General features: G+C 41.9%; 1 protein-coding gene across 2 annotated transcripts in view; it reads left to right on the top strand.

Annotated features, from left to right (window-relative positions):
- Positions 1 to 23595, top strand: part of MALT1 (MALT1 paracaspase) — a 59366-nt gene that overhangs the window by 2641 nt on the left and 33130 nt on the right. For both annotated transcript variants that reach the window (XM_070743500.1, XM_070743501.1), the window contains exons 2-6: positions 9537 to 9700; positions 11898 to 12019; positions 14679 to 14829; positions 18810 to 18988; positions 21083 to 21179. In XM_070743500.1, coding sequence (XP_070599601.1) covers positions 9537 to 9700; positions 11898 to 12019; positions 14679 to 14829; positions 18810 to 18988; positions 21083 to 21179 — 713 coding nt within the window. The remainder of the gene's footprint in view (positions 1 to 9536; positions 9701 to 11897; positions 12020 to 14678; positions 14830 to 18809; positions 18989 to 21082; positions 21180 to 23595) is intronic.

The following is a 23595-nucleotide window of genomic DNA, read 5'->3' as shown; positions in this document are numbered from 1 at the left end:
TCTTCCCCCTGACCAACGAATGTTTCTTAGTATGATTTATTGAATGAATGTTAATGAAAGTTTTTAAAGTTAGAATTTTTAAAGATTATTTTTACGTATATTAATTGGATAAATTGTACTATTGTGTCTTTGTATATTTATTTTTCTATCTATCTATCTATCTATCTATCTATCTATCTATCTATCTATCTATCTATCTATTTATTAGATTTGTATGCCGCCCCTCTCCGTAGACTTGGGGCGGCTCACAACACAATAAAACAGTTCATAACAAATCTAATAATTTACAATTTAAAATATTTAACAAACCCCATTATTAAGTAGACATACATACAAACATACCATACATAAATTGTAAATTGTATAGGCCCGGGGGAGATATCTCAATTCCCCCATGCCTGACGACAAAGGTGGGTTTTGAGGAGTTTATGAAAGGCAAGGAGGGTAGGGGCAGTTCTAATCTCTGGGGGGAGCTGGTTCCAGAGAGTCGGGGCCGCCACAGAGAAGGCTCTTCCCCTGGAGCCCGCCAACCGACATTGTTTAGTTGACGGGACCTGGAGAAGGCCTACTCTGTGGGACCTAATCGGTCACTGGGATTCATGCAGCAGAAGGCGGTCCTGGAGATATTCTGGTCCAATGCCATGTAGGGCTTTATAGGTCATAACCAACACTTTGAATTGTGACCGGAAATTGATCGCTAACCAATGCAGACTGCGGAGTGTTGGTGTAACATGGGCATATGCTGTGAGCCGCCACAAGTCCTCGGAGAGGGGCAGCATACAAATCCATTTAAAAAAAAAAAAAGACCCAAGTGTACCGTCTTGGTTGAGAACCTCTGGTGGTCCCATTCTAAATGATTTCCACATCCTTGTTTTGTATAGACTTCTAGTAAACTTTGGCACTACATTACTTCCTCTTCCTTGGTGAGAAGGGAAGGAACTGTTGTAGGCGGTTTCTTAAAAAAGACAACAAGTGCGGTCCAGGAAAGTGTCAATCACGGGTGCTCAGAAGACTATGACTACGGGGTGGCATGATAGCAGTAGTCCAGTATTTGAGGGGCTACCACAAAGAAGAGAGGGGGTCAACTTATTTACCAAAGCACCAGAAGGCAAGGCAAAGAAACAACGGGTGGAAACTAATCAGCAACCTGGAATTAAGGAGAAATTTCCTAACAGGGAGGACAATTAACCAGTGGAACAGCTTTGCCTGCGGAAGTTGTAGGTTATTTCATCACTGGAGGTTTTTAAGACAGTCACTTGTCTGAATTGGTGGAGGGTTTCCTGTTCAAGCAGAGGGTTGGACTAGATAGTGGTTCTCAACCTTTCTAATGCCGCGACTCCTTAATACAGTTCCTCATGTTGTGGTGACCCCCAACCATAAGTCTAGCACCAATTCTCCCAACAGAGATTTAAGCTGATTGGCAGGAAGGTCAGAGGGACACCCCCACTGTAAACGCCTGATTGGTCGGATTGTAAAAATATGTTCCAAGGCGCCAGAATAGAAGCTTTAGTTCCTAGCACCATGGGAAATTTGTCTTGAAAGACGGCGTTTAAGAGGTGACTTGATCGAAGTCACAGGGTTGTGGTGGTGGTGGGAAAAATGGGATGAAGAAGATATATGTTCACTGCCTTGGATTACTTATAAAGTAATAAAGGCAGGATAAAAATATAAATAACAACAACGAGCTGGAAGGGACCTTGGAGGTCTTCCAGTCCCACCCTCTTCTTAGGCAGGAAACCCTACACTACTTGAGACAAATGGTTATCCAACATCTTCAAAAATGTTATCCAAAAATATTTATTTATTTATTTATTGTTAGAGTTGGAAGGGACCATGCGGGTCATCAAGTCCAACCCCCTGCCTAAGCAGGAACCCTATAGCACCCCAGCCAAATGGCAGTCCAATTTCCTCTTTAAAATGTCCATCGTATTGGAGTTCACAACGTCCGCTGGTAGGTTGTTCCACTGGTTGATCGTTCTGACCGTCAGGAAGTTCTTCCTTATTTCTAGGTTGAATCTCTTCTTGGTCAGCTTCCAGCCGTTGTTCCTCATCCGGCCCTCCGGTGCCCTGGAGAATAAAGTGATCCCCTCCTCTCTGTGACATCCCCTCGTATACCTGTAGACTGCTATCATGTCCGCTCTGGCCCTCCTTTTCTCTAGGCTATCCATGCCCAGTTCCTTCAGTCTCTCTTCATAAGTCTTGGTTTCTAGACCCCTGATCATTTTGGTTGCTCTTTTCTGCACCTTCTCCAGAGTTTCAATGTCTTTTTTGAAGTGTGGTGACCAGAACTGAACACAGTACTCCAAGTGTGGTCTGACCAGGGTGTAGAAGAGTGGTATTAAGACTTCCCTGGTCTTGGAGTGTATTCCCCTGTTGATGCAGCTTAGGATTGTATTGGCTTTTTCGGCTGCTGCTGCTGCACATTGTTGGCTCATATTTAGTTGATTATCCACCAAGACTCTGAGATCTCTTTCGCAGTCGCTACTGCTAAGAGGGGTTTCTGATCATCTTGCACTCCTTGCTAGAGGAACTAGGGTAAGAAAGAACAGGTGCAAACTGCAGCTGTCTCTATTTTGCTTAAATAGAAGGAAAAATTCTCTTATATAGGTAAGTCCTTGATTTATGACCACAACTGAGATTAGAATTTCTATTGCTAGCACGCAAGGTGCTTGTTAAGTGAACCGCATCCAATTTTATGACTTTTTTTGGCATTGCTATTAAGTGAATCATTACATTTGTTAAGTGAATCATGCGGTGTTACCCGACCAGCTTCCTCCGTTGACTTTGCTTGTCGGAAGATCCCAAGGGGTGATCCCTGGATGTTGGCGACCATTGCCAATACATGCTGGTTGCCAAGTGTCCAAATTTGGACTTTGCGGATGCTGCTAAGATTACAAGTGCGAGGATCAGTCGTAAGTCATTTTTTTCAGGGCCGTTGTGACTTTGTGACAGTTGGTAAATGTAGTTGAGGATTGCTTGCCCCAAGTTCTTTACAACACCACTTCAAGAGGGTTAAAGAAGCTAGCCAGCGGTCCAGCCAATGTTTGGAAAGGTTTTATAGATTCCAGAGGGTCAGACTCGATCATTTCATTGAGGGCTGCATCAGGGTTGTATTTGACCTGGGGTGGGGGGCAGGTGGGGGTTCCTACTTACCACCACTACCGTATCTTTTTCTTTTATGTACAGTGAGAGTCTGTGCACCAAGACAAATTCCTTGTGTGTCCAATCACATGGCCAATAAAGAATTCTATATCTTCTCTCTCTATATATATATATATCTACTGGTATAATGCACACGCCCCTGCGAGATAGATAGATAGATAGATAGATAGATAGATAGATAGATAGATAGATAGATAGATAGATAGATAGTAGATAGATATATGGATAATAAATAGTAGATAGATAGATAGATAGATAGATAGATAGATAGATAGATAGATAGATAGATAGATAGATAGATAAATAGATAAATAGATAAATAGATAGATTAACATACCCCTTAGCTATTGAGTTTAACCCATGGTTTGTTAGGGTTGTAAGATTGTTTTTATAAGGGTTTTTGTACTGTTTTTAAATATTGGATTTGTATTCGTTGTATTGTTTTTTGTTGTTGTTGTGAGCCGCTCCGAGTCCTCGAAGAGGGGCGGCATATAAATCTAATAAATGATGATGATGATGATGATGATGATGATGATGATGATAGATAGAGAGAGACAGAGATAGATGATAGATAGATAGATAGATAGATAGATAGATAATTTTTGCTTCTGCGCATGCGCAAGAAGCAAAACCTTCTGAGAGAAACCATGCACGAGAAAGATTTCAGGGTTTTTTTTGGCTTCCATGCATGCACTGAAGAAAAAAAATACTGAACTCTCTTTCTTGCGCACGTCCTCTTGCGAGATTTTGCTTCCTGTGATGCTCGGAAGTGAAATGTTGCTGGGGCGTGCGAGCACGCGACGGCGATGGGGAACTGCATAGTGTACATACTAGAACGCAGTGTGGCCTGTACCGGCTAGCAACCCAATACTGGAGGGGTGTGTGGCTGGAGTGGGCATGGCCAGCTCAATGTTACTTGTGTTGGGGGTACCTGTGGTGTCCGGGGCAGGGCTAGGGGGATCCATTGTCTCTAGCAGAGGAACGTAAGACTCTGGAGAGCACCAAACTGTTGTCCTCCAGCTAGTTAATGGCTAGTTAATACAGTTATGTAAAAGCAAAAAGTTGAGGTTTGATGTTAATGCCTTATTCTACTGCACCAAAGTGAGTCTGAAGTCAATGCCTTTTCTTTTCCCCCTTTATCTTATGATTCATGATTAATGTATTTATGACTATCATCGTGATTCATCACTTTCATCTTTTATGTATACTGAGAGCTTATGCACCAGAAAAATTCCTTGTCCAATCACACTTGACCAATAAAGAATTCTATTCTATTCTATTCTATTTGATTCTATTCGATTAGATTCTACCCTACCTGTTCTGCTGGCGTGTTTCAATCGCCCGTAATTACAGGGTAATTAGTCCAGGAAGACACACACCACACGATAAAAAGGAAAACCCAAAAGTTTTTATAAACAGAAAAACAGAAACAGTTCCCTTTTTAAATGTCAAAGGGATTTTCTGGTACACACAAGGCACAGGTTAAATGCAGTCCAATTGCTCACCCAATAACTGGGAAATTGAGTCCAATTCTAAAGTCCAGAGAGTCCACACACAATCTTGAACAGCACAAAAACCACGATCTTGACAAAACAATGAATCAGATAAATTGCCACAAGGCTAAACCAGCACGCTGTTCTTTTTATCTGTAGCACTAATTACTGGAGCCCCACCCAACCACAGGTGGCCTCATTTTCTCTTGTAATAATCCTTCAGTTGTTGTCTCCTATGCATCATTTTACCATGCGTGGATGTGTCATTAATTCTTGTTCAGAATCCAAGGATGATACAGATGATTGATCTCCTCCTGGGTTGTCTGCCAAACTCCCCTCTTCCTTGTCACTCACGCTTCCTTGGTCAGAGGAGGCTTCGTCGGCAGATTCCATCGGGAGCAAAACAGGCCTGCGGCATGTGGATGTTTCCCCCATATCCACCTGCACATTAATTGGGGCAGGAGCTGGGCCAGAGGTAACTACAACACCTACCCTACCCTACTCTATTCTATTCTATATTCTATTCTATTCTATTCTATTCTACTCTACCCTACCCTACCCTACTCCATTCCATTCCATTATATTATATTACATCACATCATATTATATTACAGTAATACCTCATGATACGAACTTAATTGGTGCAAGGAGGAGGTTCGTAAGACGAAAGGTTCGTAAGACGAAACATTGTTTCCCATAGGAAACAATGTAAAGTCAATTAATCCGTGCAACCAAAAAAACCCCCGCAAAAAACCAGCTTTCGGCGACTGCTGGGAAGCCGCGCGGCTGTTTTAAAAGGTGACAGCCGGCCTGGGGGGCTTCCCAGCACCCCCCGGGTTCGGGGGGTGCTGGGAAGCCCCCCCAGGCCGGCTGCGACCTTTTAAAAGAGCCGCGCCGCTTCCCATCTGTCTCCTGAAGCCAAACGGCAAAGCCGAACTTCCGCGTTCGGCTTCAGGAGACAGCTGCGAAGCGGTGCGGGTGTTTTAAAAGGTCACAGCCGGCCTGGGGGGCTTGCCAGCACCCCCCCGAACCCCGAACCCGGAAGTTCGGCAAAAGTTCGGGGTTCGGGGGGTGCTGGCAAGCCCCCCAGGCCGGCTGCGACCTTTTAAAACACCCGCGCCGCTTCGCAGCTGTCTCCTGAAGCCGAACGCTAAAGCCAAACTTCCGCGTTCGGCTTCGGGAGACAGCTGCGAAGCGGTGCGGGTGTTTTAAAAGGTCGCAGCCGACCTGGGGGGCTTCCCAGCAACCTCCCGAACCGAACCCGGGGTTCAGCAAAATTTTGCCTCTTCTTACGAACTTTGTTCGAGTTACGAACTGGCGTTCGGGAGGCTTCTGGGAAGCCCCGCCGCCCGGCTGTTACCTTTTAAAACAGCCGCGCGGCTTCCCAGCAGTCTCCGAACGCCGGTTCGTAACTCGAAAAAAGTTCGTAAGAAGAGGCAAAATTTTTCTGAACCCCGGGTTCGTATCACGAGTTGTTCGTAAGACGAGGGGTTCGTATCTTGAGGTACCACTGTATATTATACTATATTATATTACATTATATTATATTATATTATATTATATTATATTATATTATATTATATTATATTATATTATATTATATTATATTATATTATATTATATTATATTATATTATATTATATTCTTTCCCTCACATTTTCCCTTCCCTATTTTCTCTACTATTTACTTTTGTATTTTCCTTGTAGGCTATATTATAAAATAATAAAAACTACTTTTAAAAAAGGTATCCATGTATGGTATCACAACTGGTGCAATTAGCAGCTGCCAGGTGATTGAGGGTATACTGTATTGCAAGATGTCAAAATTGTTTATTTTTTATATTAGAAAGTTCTACACTCCCACTTGCAGGCTGATATCAAGCCAAAGAACAATGTGTTGGGTTACTTTCTGAATAGTTTCTTTATTATGATTCACCTAATAATCTAAGATCATCTTCCAGTGAGAATTCTTGAGATCAGTTAGAGCACACGGCTATCATTGGAAGAGTTTTTCAAACGATTGTCTTAAAAACTCTCTACCTATGTAAGCCCCCCATTTAGCCATTGCTTCCAGTTTTACTCTGTGTTTCTTTTATTTATGTGTTATTACACTCATTGATGATATATAGTATTACAATTACAGTATGTTCTCTATTGCCCAGAGATTCTTATCTGTTAAAATGCAATGAGCGAAATCATTCGCTGGAGGATTCTCAAATTTTGCACCTACCTCCTATATCAGTCGCATGCCGACACGCATAATGCAATGTGTGCACTCCACCCTCCCACGCATGCATGTGCAACTCCCCTGCGCTCAGCCAGCACAAGTGTGCGTGACTCCTTCAGTCCCCTAAGCATAGACAGGCAACCCCCCTGTCCCATTTTGGGCCTAGCAGGCTTCCCTGCAGCCTCCTGGGACCAAAAATGGGCCTCCGTGGGGGGGATGCACTACACCCCCAATGTGCTACCCCTAGCCATGTGCACATGACTCCCACAACCCCATGCATGTCTTCCACATGCGCCCCCCTCCCGTTTGCACAGCAGATAGTCATAAACCAGCTGGCTGATGGGAGGCGCATGTGCATGCGCGGTGGAGCTGAGCTGGGTGATGGCTCATGTGCAGCAGAGAGCTGCCCGCCACCGGCACTACCGATGTGCTCCTGGCGGCAGGCATGGGTGGGCGTGCATCTGGCACATGTGCAGACACACGTGATATTTGGCTTCCTGTGCATGCGCAGAAGCCAAATCTTGTGCAAGGATGTTTGCAAGATTTCGCCGATTTTCTGCGCATGTGCGGAAGCAAAAACCCAGCAAAAATCGCAAAAATCCCACAGGGGTGAGCGTCCTTGTGCGAGATTTTGCTTCCTGCCTATGCACAGAAGCCAAATTTTGCACGGCGGTGCCCGTGTGCCCACCGGTCACACACAGCTGCGCACGCATCCTTGAGGAGGGAAGTGTTTTTCATAGGAAAGTGAACACAAGAACAAGGGGGCACAATCTGAGGTTAGTTGGGGGAAAGATTAGAAGTAACGTGTGAAAATATTATTTGATGGAAAGAGTAGTAGATGCTTGGAACTAACTTCCAGCAGACGTGGTTGGTAAATCCACAGAAACTCAATTTAAACATGCCTGGGATAAACATATATCCATCCTAAGAGAAAATAATGCAATCCCAGCGACCGATTAGGTCCCACAGAGTGGATCTTCTCCGGGTCCCGTCAACTAAACAATGTCGGTTGGCGGGCCCCAGGGGAAGAGCCTTCTCTGTGGCGGCCCCGACTCTCTGGAACCAACTCCCCCCAGAGATTAGAACTGCCCCTACTCTCCCTGCCTTTCGTAAACTCCTTAAAACCCACCTTTGTCGTCAGGCATGGGGGAACTGAGTCACCTCCCCCAGGCATGTACAATTTATGCATGGTATGTTTGTGTGTATGTTTGCTTAGTAAATGGGTTTTTAAAAATATTTTAAATTATATTTAGATTTGTCACGAATTGTTGTATCCTGCTGACAGCCGCCCCGAGTCTGCGGAGAGGGGCGGCATACAAATCTAAATAATAAATAATAAATAAATAAATAAATAAATAAAATACAGGAAATAGTATGAGGGCAGACTAGATGGACCATGAGGTCTTTTTCTGCCGTCAGTCTTGTATGTTTCTGTGACTCTGTAGAGTGGCCCGCAGCGGCAGCTATGTGTGCCATAGGTTTGACTCTAAACCAACATGCCTGTGTGATCTAATGAGGGCTTTTTAAGAAGGTTTGATTTGTGTTTTCCTGGTGCCTTTTTTCTAGCCTCCCTTATAGATCATTGCGGGAAGTCTTGGCCTAGCCCTGTTTTCATCAATTGGAAGTGTTTATTGGGTTAGGCAAGGAGAGGAAAAGGCAACACCCTTCAGATTTGTTCTCTGATTGTTTCGTAAGGCTAATTTGATCTTTCTCGTCTGTGGTATTCTTCCTGGGAGCTAGACTTGCAATTTTACTCCAGACCAGCCTTTTCTCAAACTTAAGTAATAATAATAATAATCAATAATATTTTATTAGCAGCCCCAAGTCTACGGAGAGGGGCAGCATACAAATCTAATTAATAATAATAATAATAATAATAATAATAATAATAATAATAATAATTAGACTTGTACGCCACCCCTCTCCGGAGACACAGGGCTGTAACTATAAGATGTGTGGACTTCTAGAATTGCCCAGCCAGGATTCTGGGAATTGAAGTCCACACATCTTACAATTACCAAGTCTGAGAAACACTGATCTAGATCACACACATAATTAACTGTATGTGCAGAAAGTCCAGAGGTGGTATTCAGCAGGTTTGGAACAGTTTGGGCAAGCTGGTAGTCGTGACCTGCAGATTCTAGTAGTAGTGGTAGTAGCGACCCGCTCACCCATCTCTCCTGGTGCTATGCCATCTTATTTAGCCACATTTTCAAGCTGCATGCATGAGCAAAGCGCATGGGTGGAAGGCCATGCACCAGGGTTGGGCAGCAGTCGATGCCCCCAATGCAACCCATGTGAGATTTGGCTTCTGTGCATGCACAGTAAGCAAAATCTTGTGTGAAGACGCTCGCGCAAGCGAGATTTCGGCAATTTTTGCTGTGCATGCGCGGAAGCAAAATATTGGCAAAAATGGCCAAAATCTCACGCAGGTTTTTGCTTCCTGTGCATGCGCAGAACATGCGCCCACAATCGCCTAGGAGGGTACCAGAAGGTAAGACAAGCGGCGCTTCACTGCCCTGCGCATGTTTGGAAGGCACACTCACAACCAAAGCAAACGTGCGCACACTCACGTGGGTGAACCGGTAGGGAAATTAACCCCACCTCTGAGAAAGATGCATTATTGCTGTTGTTATTTGTTGTCACTCTTTGCAGTTCTCTTGAGTTGGAGCATTGTTCTCTGCAAGTTCTGGCGCCGGAAGGAAGTCCCAGCTGGAGCCTCCTTCAGCTAATGGGCGAAAGAGGCTGTACCGTTTCGGAGTTGACAGAATTGCTGCAGTCCTTGCAGCATGCCGAGGCACTTCAGTTGCTCAATCCAAGTGAGTTTTAAATTGTCATGCCCGGCCACCTCTTAATAATCATATTACTTCAAGTTGCATCTTGTACTGAGAACATGCAGTTATATTGGCTTTCATCTAATAACTAAGTGCATCCAAAAGACTTTGCAGTCTGTCGGGGGAAGGAAGAAATGATGACAACCTTTCTGTTACTTGGACAGGCGGTAGTCAACTTATGAACAAGTCACACTTACATTGGACCCTAAAAAAGGAGTTATGATGTGGATTCGAAGTTCTGAAATGCAACCAGGAGTGGGCTTCTGCCCGGACGGGGGGAATGCAGTGAGGTAGCAAAAATGGAGCTCCACCCCAGAGCACCCAATTTGCATTGAAAGATGTTGAAAGAAAATGCAGGGTGCCCTACATAAGCCACGCCCACAGTGTGGTAGTAAAAATTTTGGTAGCCCTTCAGTGCATGCAACTTTCTATCTCCTGCAGTCACATGACACTCGGCAACCAACCCACCTTTACAACTGTTTGCAGGGTCCTGCAACTACATGACCATGATTATTCCTCCCCCTGAAACCAGCGTTTATTTCCAACTAGTAGCTGGATACCCATAAGGCAACTGGCAGTTGGAACAGAGTTCTTTTCAAGTGGGGAGGGGGAGTAGAACATCCAATTCCTTTAGCATCAGATCGTGTTAATTAATATAATACTGTATAAGAAATACTAATGATCTGATGGTCATTTCAAAAAATCCTTTCTTAGCAATCACCTAGAAGCCAAGAGTGCCAAGTTTCAAGTTTGTAGGCTTTACGGATCTGGATATTTCATGATGAGTGAGTGTTATTTGGTTTATATATATATATATATACAGTATACAGTGGTACCTCGGTTTTCGAACACTTCTCAGTTCGAACAAATTGGTATTCGACCAGGAAATTCAATAAACTTTTGCCCTGAAATCCGAACAAACATGTGGAACTTGAACACTCGAGAGAGCTGAAGACAGAAGCCGGCAAAAAAATAAATAAATAAATAAATAAATAAATAAATAAATAAATTAATAATAATAATAATAATAATAATAATAATAATAATAATAAGCAAATGAGCAAGCAAAACTACTGTGGGACTTCCGACTTCAGACTGACCGAATTCTGAAGCATAACACATCAGACATTGTGATCGTGGAGAAAAAGAAAGTATGGATCATTGACATCGCAATCCCAGGAGACAGCAGAATTGAGGAGAAGCAGCTAGAGAAATTAGTGAAATACGAAGATCTAAAAATCGAGCTGCAACGACTCTGGCATAAGCCAGTGAAAGTGGTCCCAGTGGTATTTGGCACGCTGGGCGCAGTGTCAAAGGATCTCAGTGGACATTTGAAAACCATCGGAATTGACAACATCTCCATCTGTCAATTGCAAACGGCCGCTTTACTGGGATCGGCAAACATAATTCGCCACTACATCACGCAGTCCTAGGTGCTTGGGAAGCGTCCGACTGGTGATGAAATATGAAATCCAGCATAGTGATCTCGTTTGCTGTGTTGTACTGACATAATAATAATAATGATGATAATAATGATAATAATCTTATTTCATAATTGAGGGGATGCATGTAGAAACTTTCTTTCCAAAAGTAAGAATTATAGAACATTACATGAACATATGCTTAAATGAAGCATTAATCCCATTGCATCTGAAACAATAGGATGCTTTTTCCATATAAATGCAGTGGAGTCTCATAAGTCTAATGAAATATTATTTTTGTTGAATAAGGTGTTGTCCATGATACCTGGAATTTTTGATACCTGGTATTTTTGATATTGATGTCAACACCGCATCCATTGTTACCAGTATCTTTTTTAGGATTTTCCCAGCTATTGATGTCAAACTGTAGTTTCCCAGATCCACTTTTTCCCTTTCTTGAATATCGGAATGATATCATTTCTTTTCCAGTACTTTGGCAGTTCCCCTCTGCTCCAGGATCTTTGAAATGTTTTGTTCAGTAGTTCTGAGATCACATCTTCCATCTCTTTCAGATTTTCTTATCTCTTTACTGTTATATTATATTTTCAACTTGTCCTGTATGGTGTCTTGAGGGTTTTTTTTTAATGATTAGACAGCCTTACAAACCCAACGAACAATTAAATAAGCCAGCAAACTTCAATGTATTTATATAATTAACTTCCTTTTGTGTTCAATGTAGATTCGTCTTATCTTTTTCATAGGTATAAAGATCATGGTAGAACCAGAATCCCAAGCTGTTTTATCTGGCCAGATGGTGAAACTAAGCTGCTGGGCAACAGGATACCCTCTCCTATATTATCAGTGGTTTAAAGAGAAAAAAATGGTAAATAAATATACTAGGTAGCTTCTAAAATGTAAAAAAAAAAAAAGGCCTGTATTGAATGCAATGTTCTTTTTAAAAATGCTTTTATTAAGACTTTTCAGTACAATAAAAGTATTGAAAGTTGTATATAAAATTAAACATAAAAGAAAAGGAAAAAAAGAAGACAGGGAAAAGAAAAAAGCAAGCAGGCATAGAATTGTGACTTTTAACCTTCTTTTCATCAAGTATTTGCTGATTTATTTTTTCCTTTTTAAAGCCTTTTTCATCCTTAAGCACAAATTGTGCTGCTTCCGAACTATTAGGGAAGGTAAGTAGATTTCACTGCTGCCACGCGCCTATTACAAAATACCGTAGTTCCAAAGTTCTTATTCTTGAAGCTATTTTGAAAAATGATGTGGGATAAAATGAATGATATAGTAACCACGTTTCTTAAAGCCAACATATCATTTTTTTCACTGCCCATGATTTTTTAAAAGAAACATGTTTTTCATATTTGAGGAATAGTAATTTCACAGGGAAAATCAGTATATTGCAGGGATCTTGGCAGCACGCATAAAAATGTTGAATGGGTGCTTATAGTATGCAACTAAAACATGAATATAACTGGTACCTTTTTGGACAAAGAACATTTCTATGACATTCAGTAGTGTTGAATAAGGACCTGTGGATACTAAATGATTCCATTACTGGTAAACATTTGCATTTGGCAGAACTTGAAATTTTACTATTGTTGAAGTACTCTTTATGTGATATTTTGATTTTCTTTTGATCTGGGCTTAAATAGTATGAAATTTTCCCATTCTGAAAAGTATACTTCACAACCAAAATAGGTATTTAATTAATTGAATTAACAGTATGTTGTGTGCATGGAAATATATTATCATATTAGGCATGGGGGAATTGAGATATTCCCTTCCCCCTAGGCTTATAAAATTTATGCATGGTATATCTGTATGTATGATTGGTTTTTTTTAAAATTGGGGTTTTTTAAATTACTTTTAATATTAGATTTGTTTATATTGTGTTTTTTACTGTTGTTAGCCACCCCGAGTCTACGGAGAGGGGCGGCATACAAATCTAATAAATAAATAAATAAATAAATAATTAAAATAAAATAATAAAATAAAATAAAATATTAGGCTGCAGTTTTAAGTATTCAATCTAGATAAGTAGTTTTCGACTTACAGCTAATCAAAGTTCCAGCAGGCCTACCTGAGTGGTGCTTTCAACTCAGATTTCAAGTTCCAGTGGTCAGCTCCCTCCCCATGGTCACATGACCTCACTTAGCGGGCTTGGAAACGGGCTGAATTTATGGCTGTTTGCAGTGTCCCATAATCACAGGCAGTGAAGGGTTGCCAGCTCCTGCTGCTAACGGTGTACTCCGCCCATGTCTCCAGCAGGTGCATGTGCGCCCGTGCGAGATTTTGCTTCTGTGCATGCCCAGGGAGCAAAATCTAATGAGGGGATGCGCGCACTCACGAGATTTCGTCAAAATCTTGCACCCCTTTGCATCCTCTCACGAGATTTTGGTTCCTTTGCATGCGCTGAAGCAAAATCTTATTCCAGCGTGTGCGCCCGCCCTCCAGTCACACAGAGCTGCACGGGCAGTTCCACTTTCGCTACCGGAACGCCGTCCCCCTACCCCGCAATACTGGTCACAGGTCTGGCTTTTTCTGCAGAGCGTTTTGTGACCACACTTGATGACTTATTCTATGTTTTTTGTTGTAAGGTAGTGGAATGAATGAATGAATGAATGAATGAATGAATGAATGAATGAATGAATGAACGAACGAACGAACAAATGAACAAATGAATGAACAAATGGATCAGTTGGTCAGTCATTCAGTCAATTAATGAATCAATCAACGAATCAGTCAATGAAAAGTCAACACATTAGATCTCAATAATGCCTTAGAAGCTCCTCTTTGTATTCTGAATCTTGGTCCTGAATTGGAGACACTAACTCCCTGCTCATCTACAAGTTTATTTATTATTATTTATTTATTGGATTTCTCTGCCGCCCCTCTCCGAGAACTCGGGGCGGCTCACAATATATAAAATATACAATACATAATGTAATCCCATTAACTAATTAAAAATCTAGAACCCCCCCCCCCAAAACCATAAAAAAACAATCATTCCAGTCATTCCATAGTTAATTAGAGAGCCTTTACCATATCTTTGCCTTCCATTAATTTGGAATTAATTGAGTGGAATTAAATCCAGTTTAACAATGTTGTTGTGTTGATAATATTTATGCTGAATGTTTTTCAGAATGAAAATTATTAAATAACATAACGATGTAATTGTTAGATAAGGTAGAACAAGAGTAAGTTGGATTGAGCCAGGTGGCATAGAAATTGAATCAACCCATCAATCAAATTTTAAAATCTTGAGGATTTGAGATTTCATTTTTATTAGTTAATCTGTTTCAAACAGGAAATGAATAGGCTTAAACTCCAAACTGATCTTTGCTGAAACTCTGCTCTATTAGTTTAAATTTAAAATAATGTTTAGCATAGAAGACTCTAAGTTTAAACCAACAATCAGCAAAATCAGCTTTAGCGTGTAATATAGATAAACACTATTGTATTACACCTTCCAAAATCTTGCCTATTGTGGCAATGTGTGCAATGGCTTTTGTTGTATCCTAATTCAGGTTCCATACGGGAATTCCCCAGAACTGATATTCAATCAAATAACTGCAGAAGATGCTGGATTATACATATGTCGTGTGAACAGCGATTCTTTCTATGAATTCAGCCAATGGGCACAGCTGGATGTTTGTGACAGCCAAAAAGATTCTGATGGTGGGTTACAAACTTTTTACACGGTAGAAATGGCAAAAAAGTGTAAATAGGAGGCGTACTGATTTTCTACTTTCATTTTAACGTAACAATAATGTTTTAAAATTTCTGCAGTTCTTTCTCTTGGCATAGGAATGATTGTGATTAATTATGATCAGTCATAGGATCTCTGATTATGGAACTGTCTCCTTTCTCTATGGCTGCATTTCCAAGAAACACAATTCTTAAATATCTTGTCATGTTAGATTATAACTACAATAGATTTTTGAAAACTTTTAATGAGTCTATGCTGGTATATTTGAACACAACAACTGAGTTAAAAGCATCTGGAAAGTGTCCTGAAGATATGGGGCGAGTACAAGTGCACTAGAGTGCCTTCCGTCCCCTGTCCTATTGCTCTCCTATATCTCCTATTCCTTTCTTCTATTCCTATATCTCTTCTTCTATTCTTTCATTGATATGTTCTATTACTATATTTCCTTTTCTATTATTTCTTAGATATATTTTACTATGAGTATCTCCTCTATAACCTTCATCATGCATTTTACTATGTGTATATAGATATATACCCACTAAAACCCTCATTGTGTATTGGACAAAATAAATAAATAAATACAATAAATAATGCTTTACAGCTTTTATGTACTTTTAGCTGGGGCACAAGTTCATGACAGTTTAAAGACCTGCCAAAGCCTAAAATGTATTATTTCTCAGTATTCATCCAGAAATATTTCATTGCTTGTTTCTTAGTGCATTTTAAAACGTATTTTATTTATTTGTTTGTTTGTTTGTCAAACAAGTAAAGTATTATAATACGTATGAATATAACATAAGTAAATCATAGTAATAGAAAGGATAATAAGACAGTAGGACAGGGACATTTCTAGATTAAATTTTAATCAGAAGTATCTTAACACAGTATACACTCACATTAAAGCAATTTATTTAACTATGGGTATAACTTTCTGAAAAGCACATGTTTTAGATCATATATTAAAAACCACTTAATGCAGCATGAATCAGGAAACTCTTTATCTCTCACTGGAAACTGAGTAACAAATGGCTTCTCTGATCTCTCAAGAAAGCATTTAAATCCATTTAAAGCTTTGTTGATAAGATCTACATCCTGAACTGAGCCCCAAAAAAGCCCTTGGAGCCACTCCAAAAGATGTAAGGTTGAGGTATGTTTATTGCTTTCCAATAAAAGAGAATATCTGTAAGTCAGATACTGTATGTGGAGTCCTTAGCTGTGTATGAGAGTGCTTGTTCACTTGCAGATGAACTCAATCTGTATAGTCTGATCAAAATATTTAAATATGCTAAAGGGTTAAATAAGGTTCAGGAGGGAAGTGTCTTTAATAGGAAAGTGAACACAAGAACAAGGGGGCACAATCTGAGGTTAGTTGGGGGAAAGATCAGAAGCAATGTGAGACAATATTATTTTACTGAAAAAGTAGTAGATACTTGGAATAAACTTCCAGAAGACGTGGTTAATAAATCCACAGTAAATGAATTTAAACATGCCTTGAATAAACATAGATCCATCCTAGATAAAATACAGGAAATAGTATAAGGGCAGACTCGATGGACTAGGAGGTCTTTTTCTGCCGTCAATCTTCTATGTTTCTAACTCAGCAAAGGCTCTCTCCCTTTTATAGGGACTGCCAGACAATCTAGCCCCATGATGGTGAATCTATGGCATGCGTGCCACAGGTGGCACATGGAGCCATATCTGCCGGCACGTGAGCTGTTTCTCTAGCTCAGCATGTGTGCGTGCCAGCTAGCTGATTTTCGGCTCGCGCTGAGGCTCTGGGAGGCTGTTTTCAGCCTCTGGAGCCTGGGGAGGGTGAGAAACAGGCCTGCTGGGCCCACCAGAAGTTGGAAAACGGGGGAGTGGGGGACATGGGCACATGCATGTGGGGATGGAGCATGTGGGGGTCATTGAATTATGGGTGTAGGCCTGGACATGTGTGTGATAGCGAACACACACACTTGCTTTCAGCACCTGAGGAAAAAAAAGTTTGCCATTTCTGGTCTAGCCAATCAGCAGTCAGTATTTTCCCTCCAGAATGGAGGACCTGACTGAAACCTGTGTTCTTCAGTCAGATAATTTATTTATTAATTAGATTTCTATGCCGCCCTTCTCGAGACGATTCAGGTTGTAACACCAGCCCTGATGCGGCCCACAATAAAATTGAGTTTGACACCCCTACTCTAAAGCAGTGTTTCCCAAGCAACTTGAAGATATCTGGACTTCAACTCCCAGAATTCCCCAGCCAGCATTCACTGGCTGGGGAATTCTGGGAGTTGAAGTCCAAATATCTTCAAATTGCCAAGGTTGGGAAACACTGCTCTAAAGGAACAAGCGCACACCTTTTATTGCTTTCCCCTCAAAACCATCTACTTCCTTTAAATCAAGGTTCGACAAACCCAGGCGCCTGGTCGCCAGTGGCGCCTAGAAAATGTTGTCTGGCGCCTAGAAGGGCGCTGCGGTGCCTCTGACCTCTCCGCTCCTGCCCGATGCCGCGGTTTCTGGCGCTCTCCTGCTGGGTCCCAAAGAAGGCAGGCAGGAAGGAGACCTCCATTCTTCGCGCCTTTTTCCCGCCTTCCTTCTTTGGGGCCCAGCAGGAGAGCGCCAGGAACCGCGGCATCGAGCAGGAACCGGGAGGTCGGAGGCACCGGCACGGCAGCGCCCGCCCAGCTGAAGGTTCCCTGTCGTCATCGGCAAGTGTCCTTTGGTTGCCCGGCGGGAGGGCACTGGCGGTGGGAGCGGGGGGGGGGGGCCGCGGCTGCAGCGGCACAGGCAGTCGCGGGGAGATGGCGGGGGGAGGGGGGGGCGGCTAAAGCGGCCCCGGGCACCGTTCCCTGTACGCTTTTCCAGGGGCGCGCAGGGAGCCGCGGCCACCCGCCCGCCTACCGGATTTCCCTCCGCGCGGCTGGGGAGGTGGATTCGCCACCCCCGCCAGCCCGATCTCCCTCCAGTGGCTGGTGACGTAGTTCTACCGCCCTCGCCAGCCTGATCTCCCTCCGTGGGGGGGTGGGGGGCGACGAACCGACGACCGGGGGCTGTCCGTCCGTGTTGGGTGGTGCAGGGCAGGCACAGGCAGCCCCAGGGGAGAACAAGGGAGGGAGAGAAAGGAAAGAGAGAGTAAGGGAGGGAGAGAAAATTGAATGAAGGAGGGAGAGAAAGAAAGAGTAAGAAGCAGAAAGGATAGAGAAAAAGGAAGAGAAAGGGAGGGGGAGAAAGGAAAGAGGGAGGAAGGGGGGGAGAGAAAATTGAATGAAGGAGGGAGAGAAAGAAAGAGTAAGAAGTAGAAAGGATAGAGAAAAAGGAAGAGAAAGGGAGGGAGAGAAAGGAAAGGGAGAGAAAGGGAGGGAGAGAAAATTGAATGAAGGAGGGAGAGAAAGAAAGAGTAAGAAGTAGAAAGGATAGAGAAAAAGGAAGAGAAAGGGAGGGGGAGAAAGGAAAGAGGGAGGAAGGGGGAGAGAAAGAAGATATGAAGGAGGGAGAAAAAGAAAGAGAGATAGGAAGGAAAGAGGGAGAGAAAGGAATGAGAGAGAAAGGGAGGGAGAGAAAGGGAATGAAAGAGGGAGAAGGGGTGAGAGATAGAAAGGATAGACAGAAAGGGAGAGAAAGGAAAGAGAGAAAGGGAGGGAGAGGAAGGAAAGAGATGAGAGAGGAAGGAGGAGACAGAGGGGGTGAAAGCGATGTCAGGTGGAGACTCGGCAAAAAACCAAGTTTGCTTAAAAAAAATTCTGGCTCCTAAATTTTTTGGCTGGCTCCTAGATTCTGAACAACTTTGTCGACCCCTGCAAATTACTTGCAGCAAATAAATAAGGAAGTCACTGGGGAGGACCCAGTTGTGGGCCAAGAAATTATGGTTCTTTGCCGACTTGCTTCTGCTCTGCAAATCCGTCCTATCTCTGTTGCTTTGCTGAAAAGGTTTTTAATCTCACAAATGTTTAAACATCTTCAATTTAAGGGAGCTGCCTCGAGGGCCCCGAGAAGAAGATACACATCTATCTGCATCCGCAATCTCAGAACTTGACGGTTGGACAAATGTTAATTCTTCAGTGTGAAGCCACGGGAAACCCCACGCCACAGTACCAGTGGTACAAAGAAGAAAGCCCACTTCCTAATGGAGAGAAAAAGGCCTATGTGGTGAGCTTGTTTACCCCCTCGGCCTCACTGATGAGGAATTGATGACACGTTTCACATTCAAAGCCTCCTTGAAATAAACTCTTCAAGAGTAACTCTGAAATTCAGTAAATAAAATAACATGTTCATTAACCCCCTAATGCTTTGCCATGGGCGTGCTGATAATAGGTGCATGGCCCTCTGTGGAATATTGCACTCTGAAGTGAGTTTAATTGCTTGTATCCTATATCTTGAAGTATTTACTGGCTGAGCGGCTAAACCCAAGGGCTTTTACTTATTTAGCCTGACTGCAAAGTTGATGCTAGACTATGCGTGAGCCTTAATGCGATGACCTCCATTAAGTTAGTATTAGTTTTATGAAATGCTGAATAGAATAGAGTAGAATAGAGTAGAGTAGAATAGTGCTGCAGAATTTGGTAGATTTCCTAGTTATAAAAGGTCCTTGGTGCTCTCTAACCACAATTACATTACATTGCAATGCAATGCAACTACAATCACAATCACAACCCAATAATAATAATAATAACAACAACAACAACAACAATAATAATAACAATAACAACAACAATAACAAAGGGAAAGCAAGTAGGATGCTTGGCTGCATAGCTAGAGGTATAACAAGCAGGAAGAGGGAGATTATGATCCCGCTATATAGAGCGCTGGTGAGACCACATTTGGAATACTGTGTTCAGTTCTGGAGACCACACCTACAAAAAGATATTGACAAAATTGAACGGGTCCAAAGACGGGCTACAAGAATGGTGGAAGGTCTTAAGCATAAAACGTATCAGGAAAGACTTAATGAACTCAATCTGTATAGTCTGGAGGACAGAAGGAAAAGGGGGGACATGATCGAAACATTTAAATATGTTAAAGGGTTAAATAAGGTCCAGGAGGGAAGTGTTTTTAATAGGAAAATGAACACAAGAACAAGGGGACACAGTCTGAAGTTAGTTGGGGGAAAGATCAAAAGCAACATGAGAAAATATTACTTTACTGAAAGAGTAGTAGATCCTTGGAACAAACTTCCAGCAGACGTGGTAGATAAATCCACAGTAACTGAATTTAAACATGCCTGGGATAAACATATATCCATCGTAAGATAAAATACAGAAAATAGTATAAGGGCAGACTAGATGGACCATGAGGTCTTTTTCTGCCGTCAGACTTCTATATTTCTATGTTTCTATGTAACAACAACAACAACAATAATAATAATTTATTAGATTTGTATCCTCTCCAAAGACTTCAATTCAATACAATATAATACAATTACAATAAAATACAATTACGATACAATTGCAGTACAATAACAGTACAGTACAATACAACACAACACAACTCCTCAACTCAATTCTTTATTGGCCAAGTGAGATTAGAAACATAAGGAATTTATTTCCAGTGCATAACCTCACAGTGTATATATAAACAGCAAGTCATAGGTCATAATCATAGTTACAATCATTAATCATAAGTTACAAACAATAATTGAATACTTTTATTCTTGGGCATTAATGTTGAGTGTAGAACGTTATTACAAGTAGTCCTTGACGTACTAGTTTGTTTAGTGACCGTTGGAAGTTAAAACGCCATTGAAAAAGGTGACACATGACTGTTTTTCACACTTATGGCCGTTGCAGCATTTCCGTGATCGTGTGATTAAAATCCAGACACTTGGCAACTGGTTCATATTTATAATGGTTGCTGATCATGGGATCAACTTTTCAACCTTTGCTTGTCAAAGTCAAAGCAAAGTCAATGGGGAAACCGGATTCACTTAACAACCCGTGTTACTAACTTAACACCTGCAGCAGTAATGGGTTGCTAGCTAGTACGCGCCTCACTGCATGTCAGTACACTGCAAAAATAGAGCTGCGTGTGCAGTTTTGGGGACCGGTGGGCGGGTGCACGTGTCCGAGCGAGATTTGGCTTCTGCGAAATCTCATGAGAGGACATGCGCGCACATGAGATTTTGGCGATTTTGGGTGATTTTTGGCTTCCGTGCATGCTTGGGTGGATGGGAGGGTGGGTGGATGGATGGATGGATGGATGGGCAGACAGACAAGCAAACAAATAATAAATGAATGTTTTTTGAAGGTATCCTGCGTAGACATTGAACATCAAGGAACATATTGGTGTCATGTATACAACAATCAGGAAAACGAAGAAAGCAGAAAAGTTAAAGTAACTATAGGTAAGAAGTCTAATAGTAGATTTAATTAAGAAGTAAAGTATCATCTAATTCAGTTTGGCATATCAATGTAAGAAATTGCTAATGAGATCACTTATAATTAGCATGGCAGATTTAACAGGACTTGTTTCCTATATATCTTTAAAAAATATTCCATAAAAAATTATGGTCTTAATTTTGTTAGGTTCTTATTTGTTGATGCGACATACTAGTAGAGTTGCCATTCTTGTCACAGTCATAATTATTATATAGATTTTTTTCCCCCAGTAGAAAGTCTTGTTCAAATTATGTAATTATTGCGTTTCTCTGAATGTCATTTCTAGAAGAGATAACGCCACCAACCTAGGATAAACTTTATGCCCTAGGGGGGGAAATGATAAGATCTGTGTGTTGTTTATCAAATTTCTAAGCCTGCTATGCTCTGGGGGAAAGAGATATATAACATTATCTACTATAGTGATACCTCGTCTTACAAACGCCTCGTCAGACACACTTTTCGAGATACAAACCCGGGGTTTAAGATTTTTTTGCCTCTTCTTACATACTATTTTCACCTTATAAACCCACTGCCGCTGCTTGGGTGCCCTGCCTCCAGACTTCCGTTGCCAGCGAAGCACCCGTTTTTGCGCTGCTGGGATTCCCCGGAGGCTCCCCTCCATGGGAAACCCCACCTCCGGTCTTCCATGTTTTTGTGATGCTGCAGGGGAATCCCAGCTGCGGAAAATGGGCGCTTCACTGGCAACGGAAGTCCGGAGGTGGGGTTTCCCATGGAGGGGAGCCTCAGGGGAATCCCAGCAGCACAAAAATGGGCACTTCGGCTGGCAAAAGGGGTGAATTTTGGGCTTTCACGCATTAATCGCTTTTCCATGGATTCCTATGGGAAACATTGTTTCGTCTTACAAACTTTTCACCTTAAGAACCTCATCCTGAATCAATTAAGTTTGTAAGACAAGATATCACTGTATTTGCATTCTGGTGGGGGGGGGGTATAGGATAATGACTGAAGTTTCTCGATCATCTAGCTCATGTTTGTCCCAAACATGCTTTTCCAGAAGGCAAGTAACTGGCCTTCACTTTTTCTTTGAAACAGTTTTGCTTATCATCCAAAAGTTTCTTCAGTTCAGTAACAGAACTAAGAAAACCTCTTGAGATGAAAGGAAGAAACTTTTCAAGGGAAAACCAAGACCGTTTAATTGCCTTTTGGAAAACCACCTTTGGGATAGAATACTCATAAATTTTCATTTTTAATATTTTCATTTATTTAACTTTTTAACATGAATTATGTGCCATGAAGGAAAATACTGTATGTAGTGAAACACATCTATACATAATGTGCATACAAAATGTATATGATTAATTTGAGATTATGTTGTCTTTCTATAAAACATTGCATGTTGTTTGCATTATTAACAGTTTACTGTTCTCTAAAATCTTTTAAATTTATAATGTGCTGTGGTCACTCTTGGTTGAAAGCCTCAATATTCCAGTATTGATCACTCTCAGCTAGACTTGCTAAATTATATGTATCAGGCCTTTAAGGCATACCAGAGTAGGAAACTATCAGAGTTTGTTGCAGAAAATTAAATCCAGAAAAAAAAAATTATTAGATTTGTATGCCGCCCCTCTCCAAAGACTTGGGGTGGCTCACAACAACGATAAAAACAATATTATACTGGCACAAATCTAATATTAAAAAAACTAAAAACCCTATCATAATTAAAAACCAAACAGCACATACATACCAAACATACATTATAATAAGCCTGGGGGAAAGGTGTCTCAAATCCCCCATGCCTGGCGGTATAGGTGGGTCTTAAGTAGTTTACAGAAGACAAGGAGGGTGGGAGCAGTTCTAATCTCCGGGGGGAGTTGATTCCAGAGGACAGGGGCCGCCACAGAGAAGGCTCTTCCCCTGGGGCCTGCCAGACGACATTGTTTAGTCGACGGGACCCAGAGAAGGCCAACTCTGTGGGACCTTATCAGCCCTTGGGATTCGTGGGGTAGCAGGCGGTTCCGGAGGTACTCTGGTCCAATGCCATGTAGGGCTTTAACGGTCATGACCAACACTTTGAATTGTGACTGGAAACTGATCGGCAGCCAATGCAGGCCACAGAGTGTTGTAGATACGTGGGCGAATCTGGGAAGCCCCACAATGGCTCTCGCGGCCGCGTTCTGCACAATCTGGAGTTTCCGAACACTTTTCAAAGATAGCCCCATGTAGAGAGCGTTGCAGTAATCGAACCTCGAGGTGATAAGGGCATGAGTGACTGTGAGCACACACAGGCAGACTGGTGCAGCAGGATTCATTTAAAATGAGAAACTTCTTTATATACAAGAATATAGGTGAAGTAAATTTTACAATACCAACAGTAGATACTTCAAGTACACATAAGCAGGAGAGTTAGTTTCATTTCAGCTA

Source organism: Erythrolamprus reginae, chromosome 2, assembly GCF_031021105.1.
Source record: "Erythrolamprus reginae isolate rEryReg1 chromosome 2, rEryReg1.hap1, whole genome shotgun sequence".
NCBI classification, from domain to species: Eukaryota; Metazoa; Chordata; class Lepidosauria; order Squamata; family Dipsadidae; genus Erythrolamprus; species Erythrolamprus reginae.
Note: the sequence above shows the minus strand (reverse complement) of the source record. Positions and strands in the feature narration are given on the sequence as shown.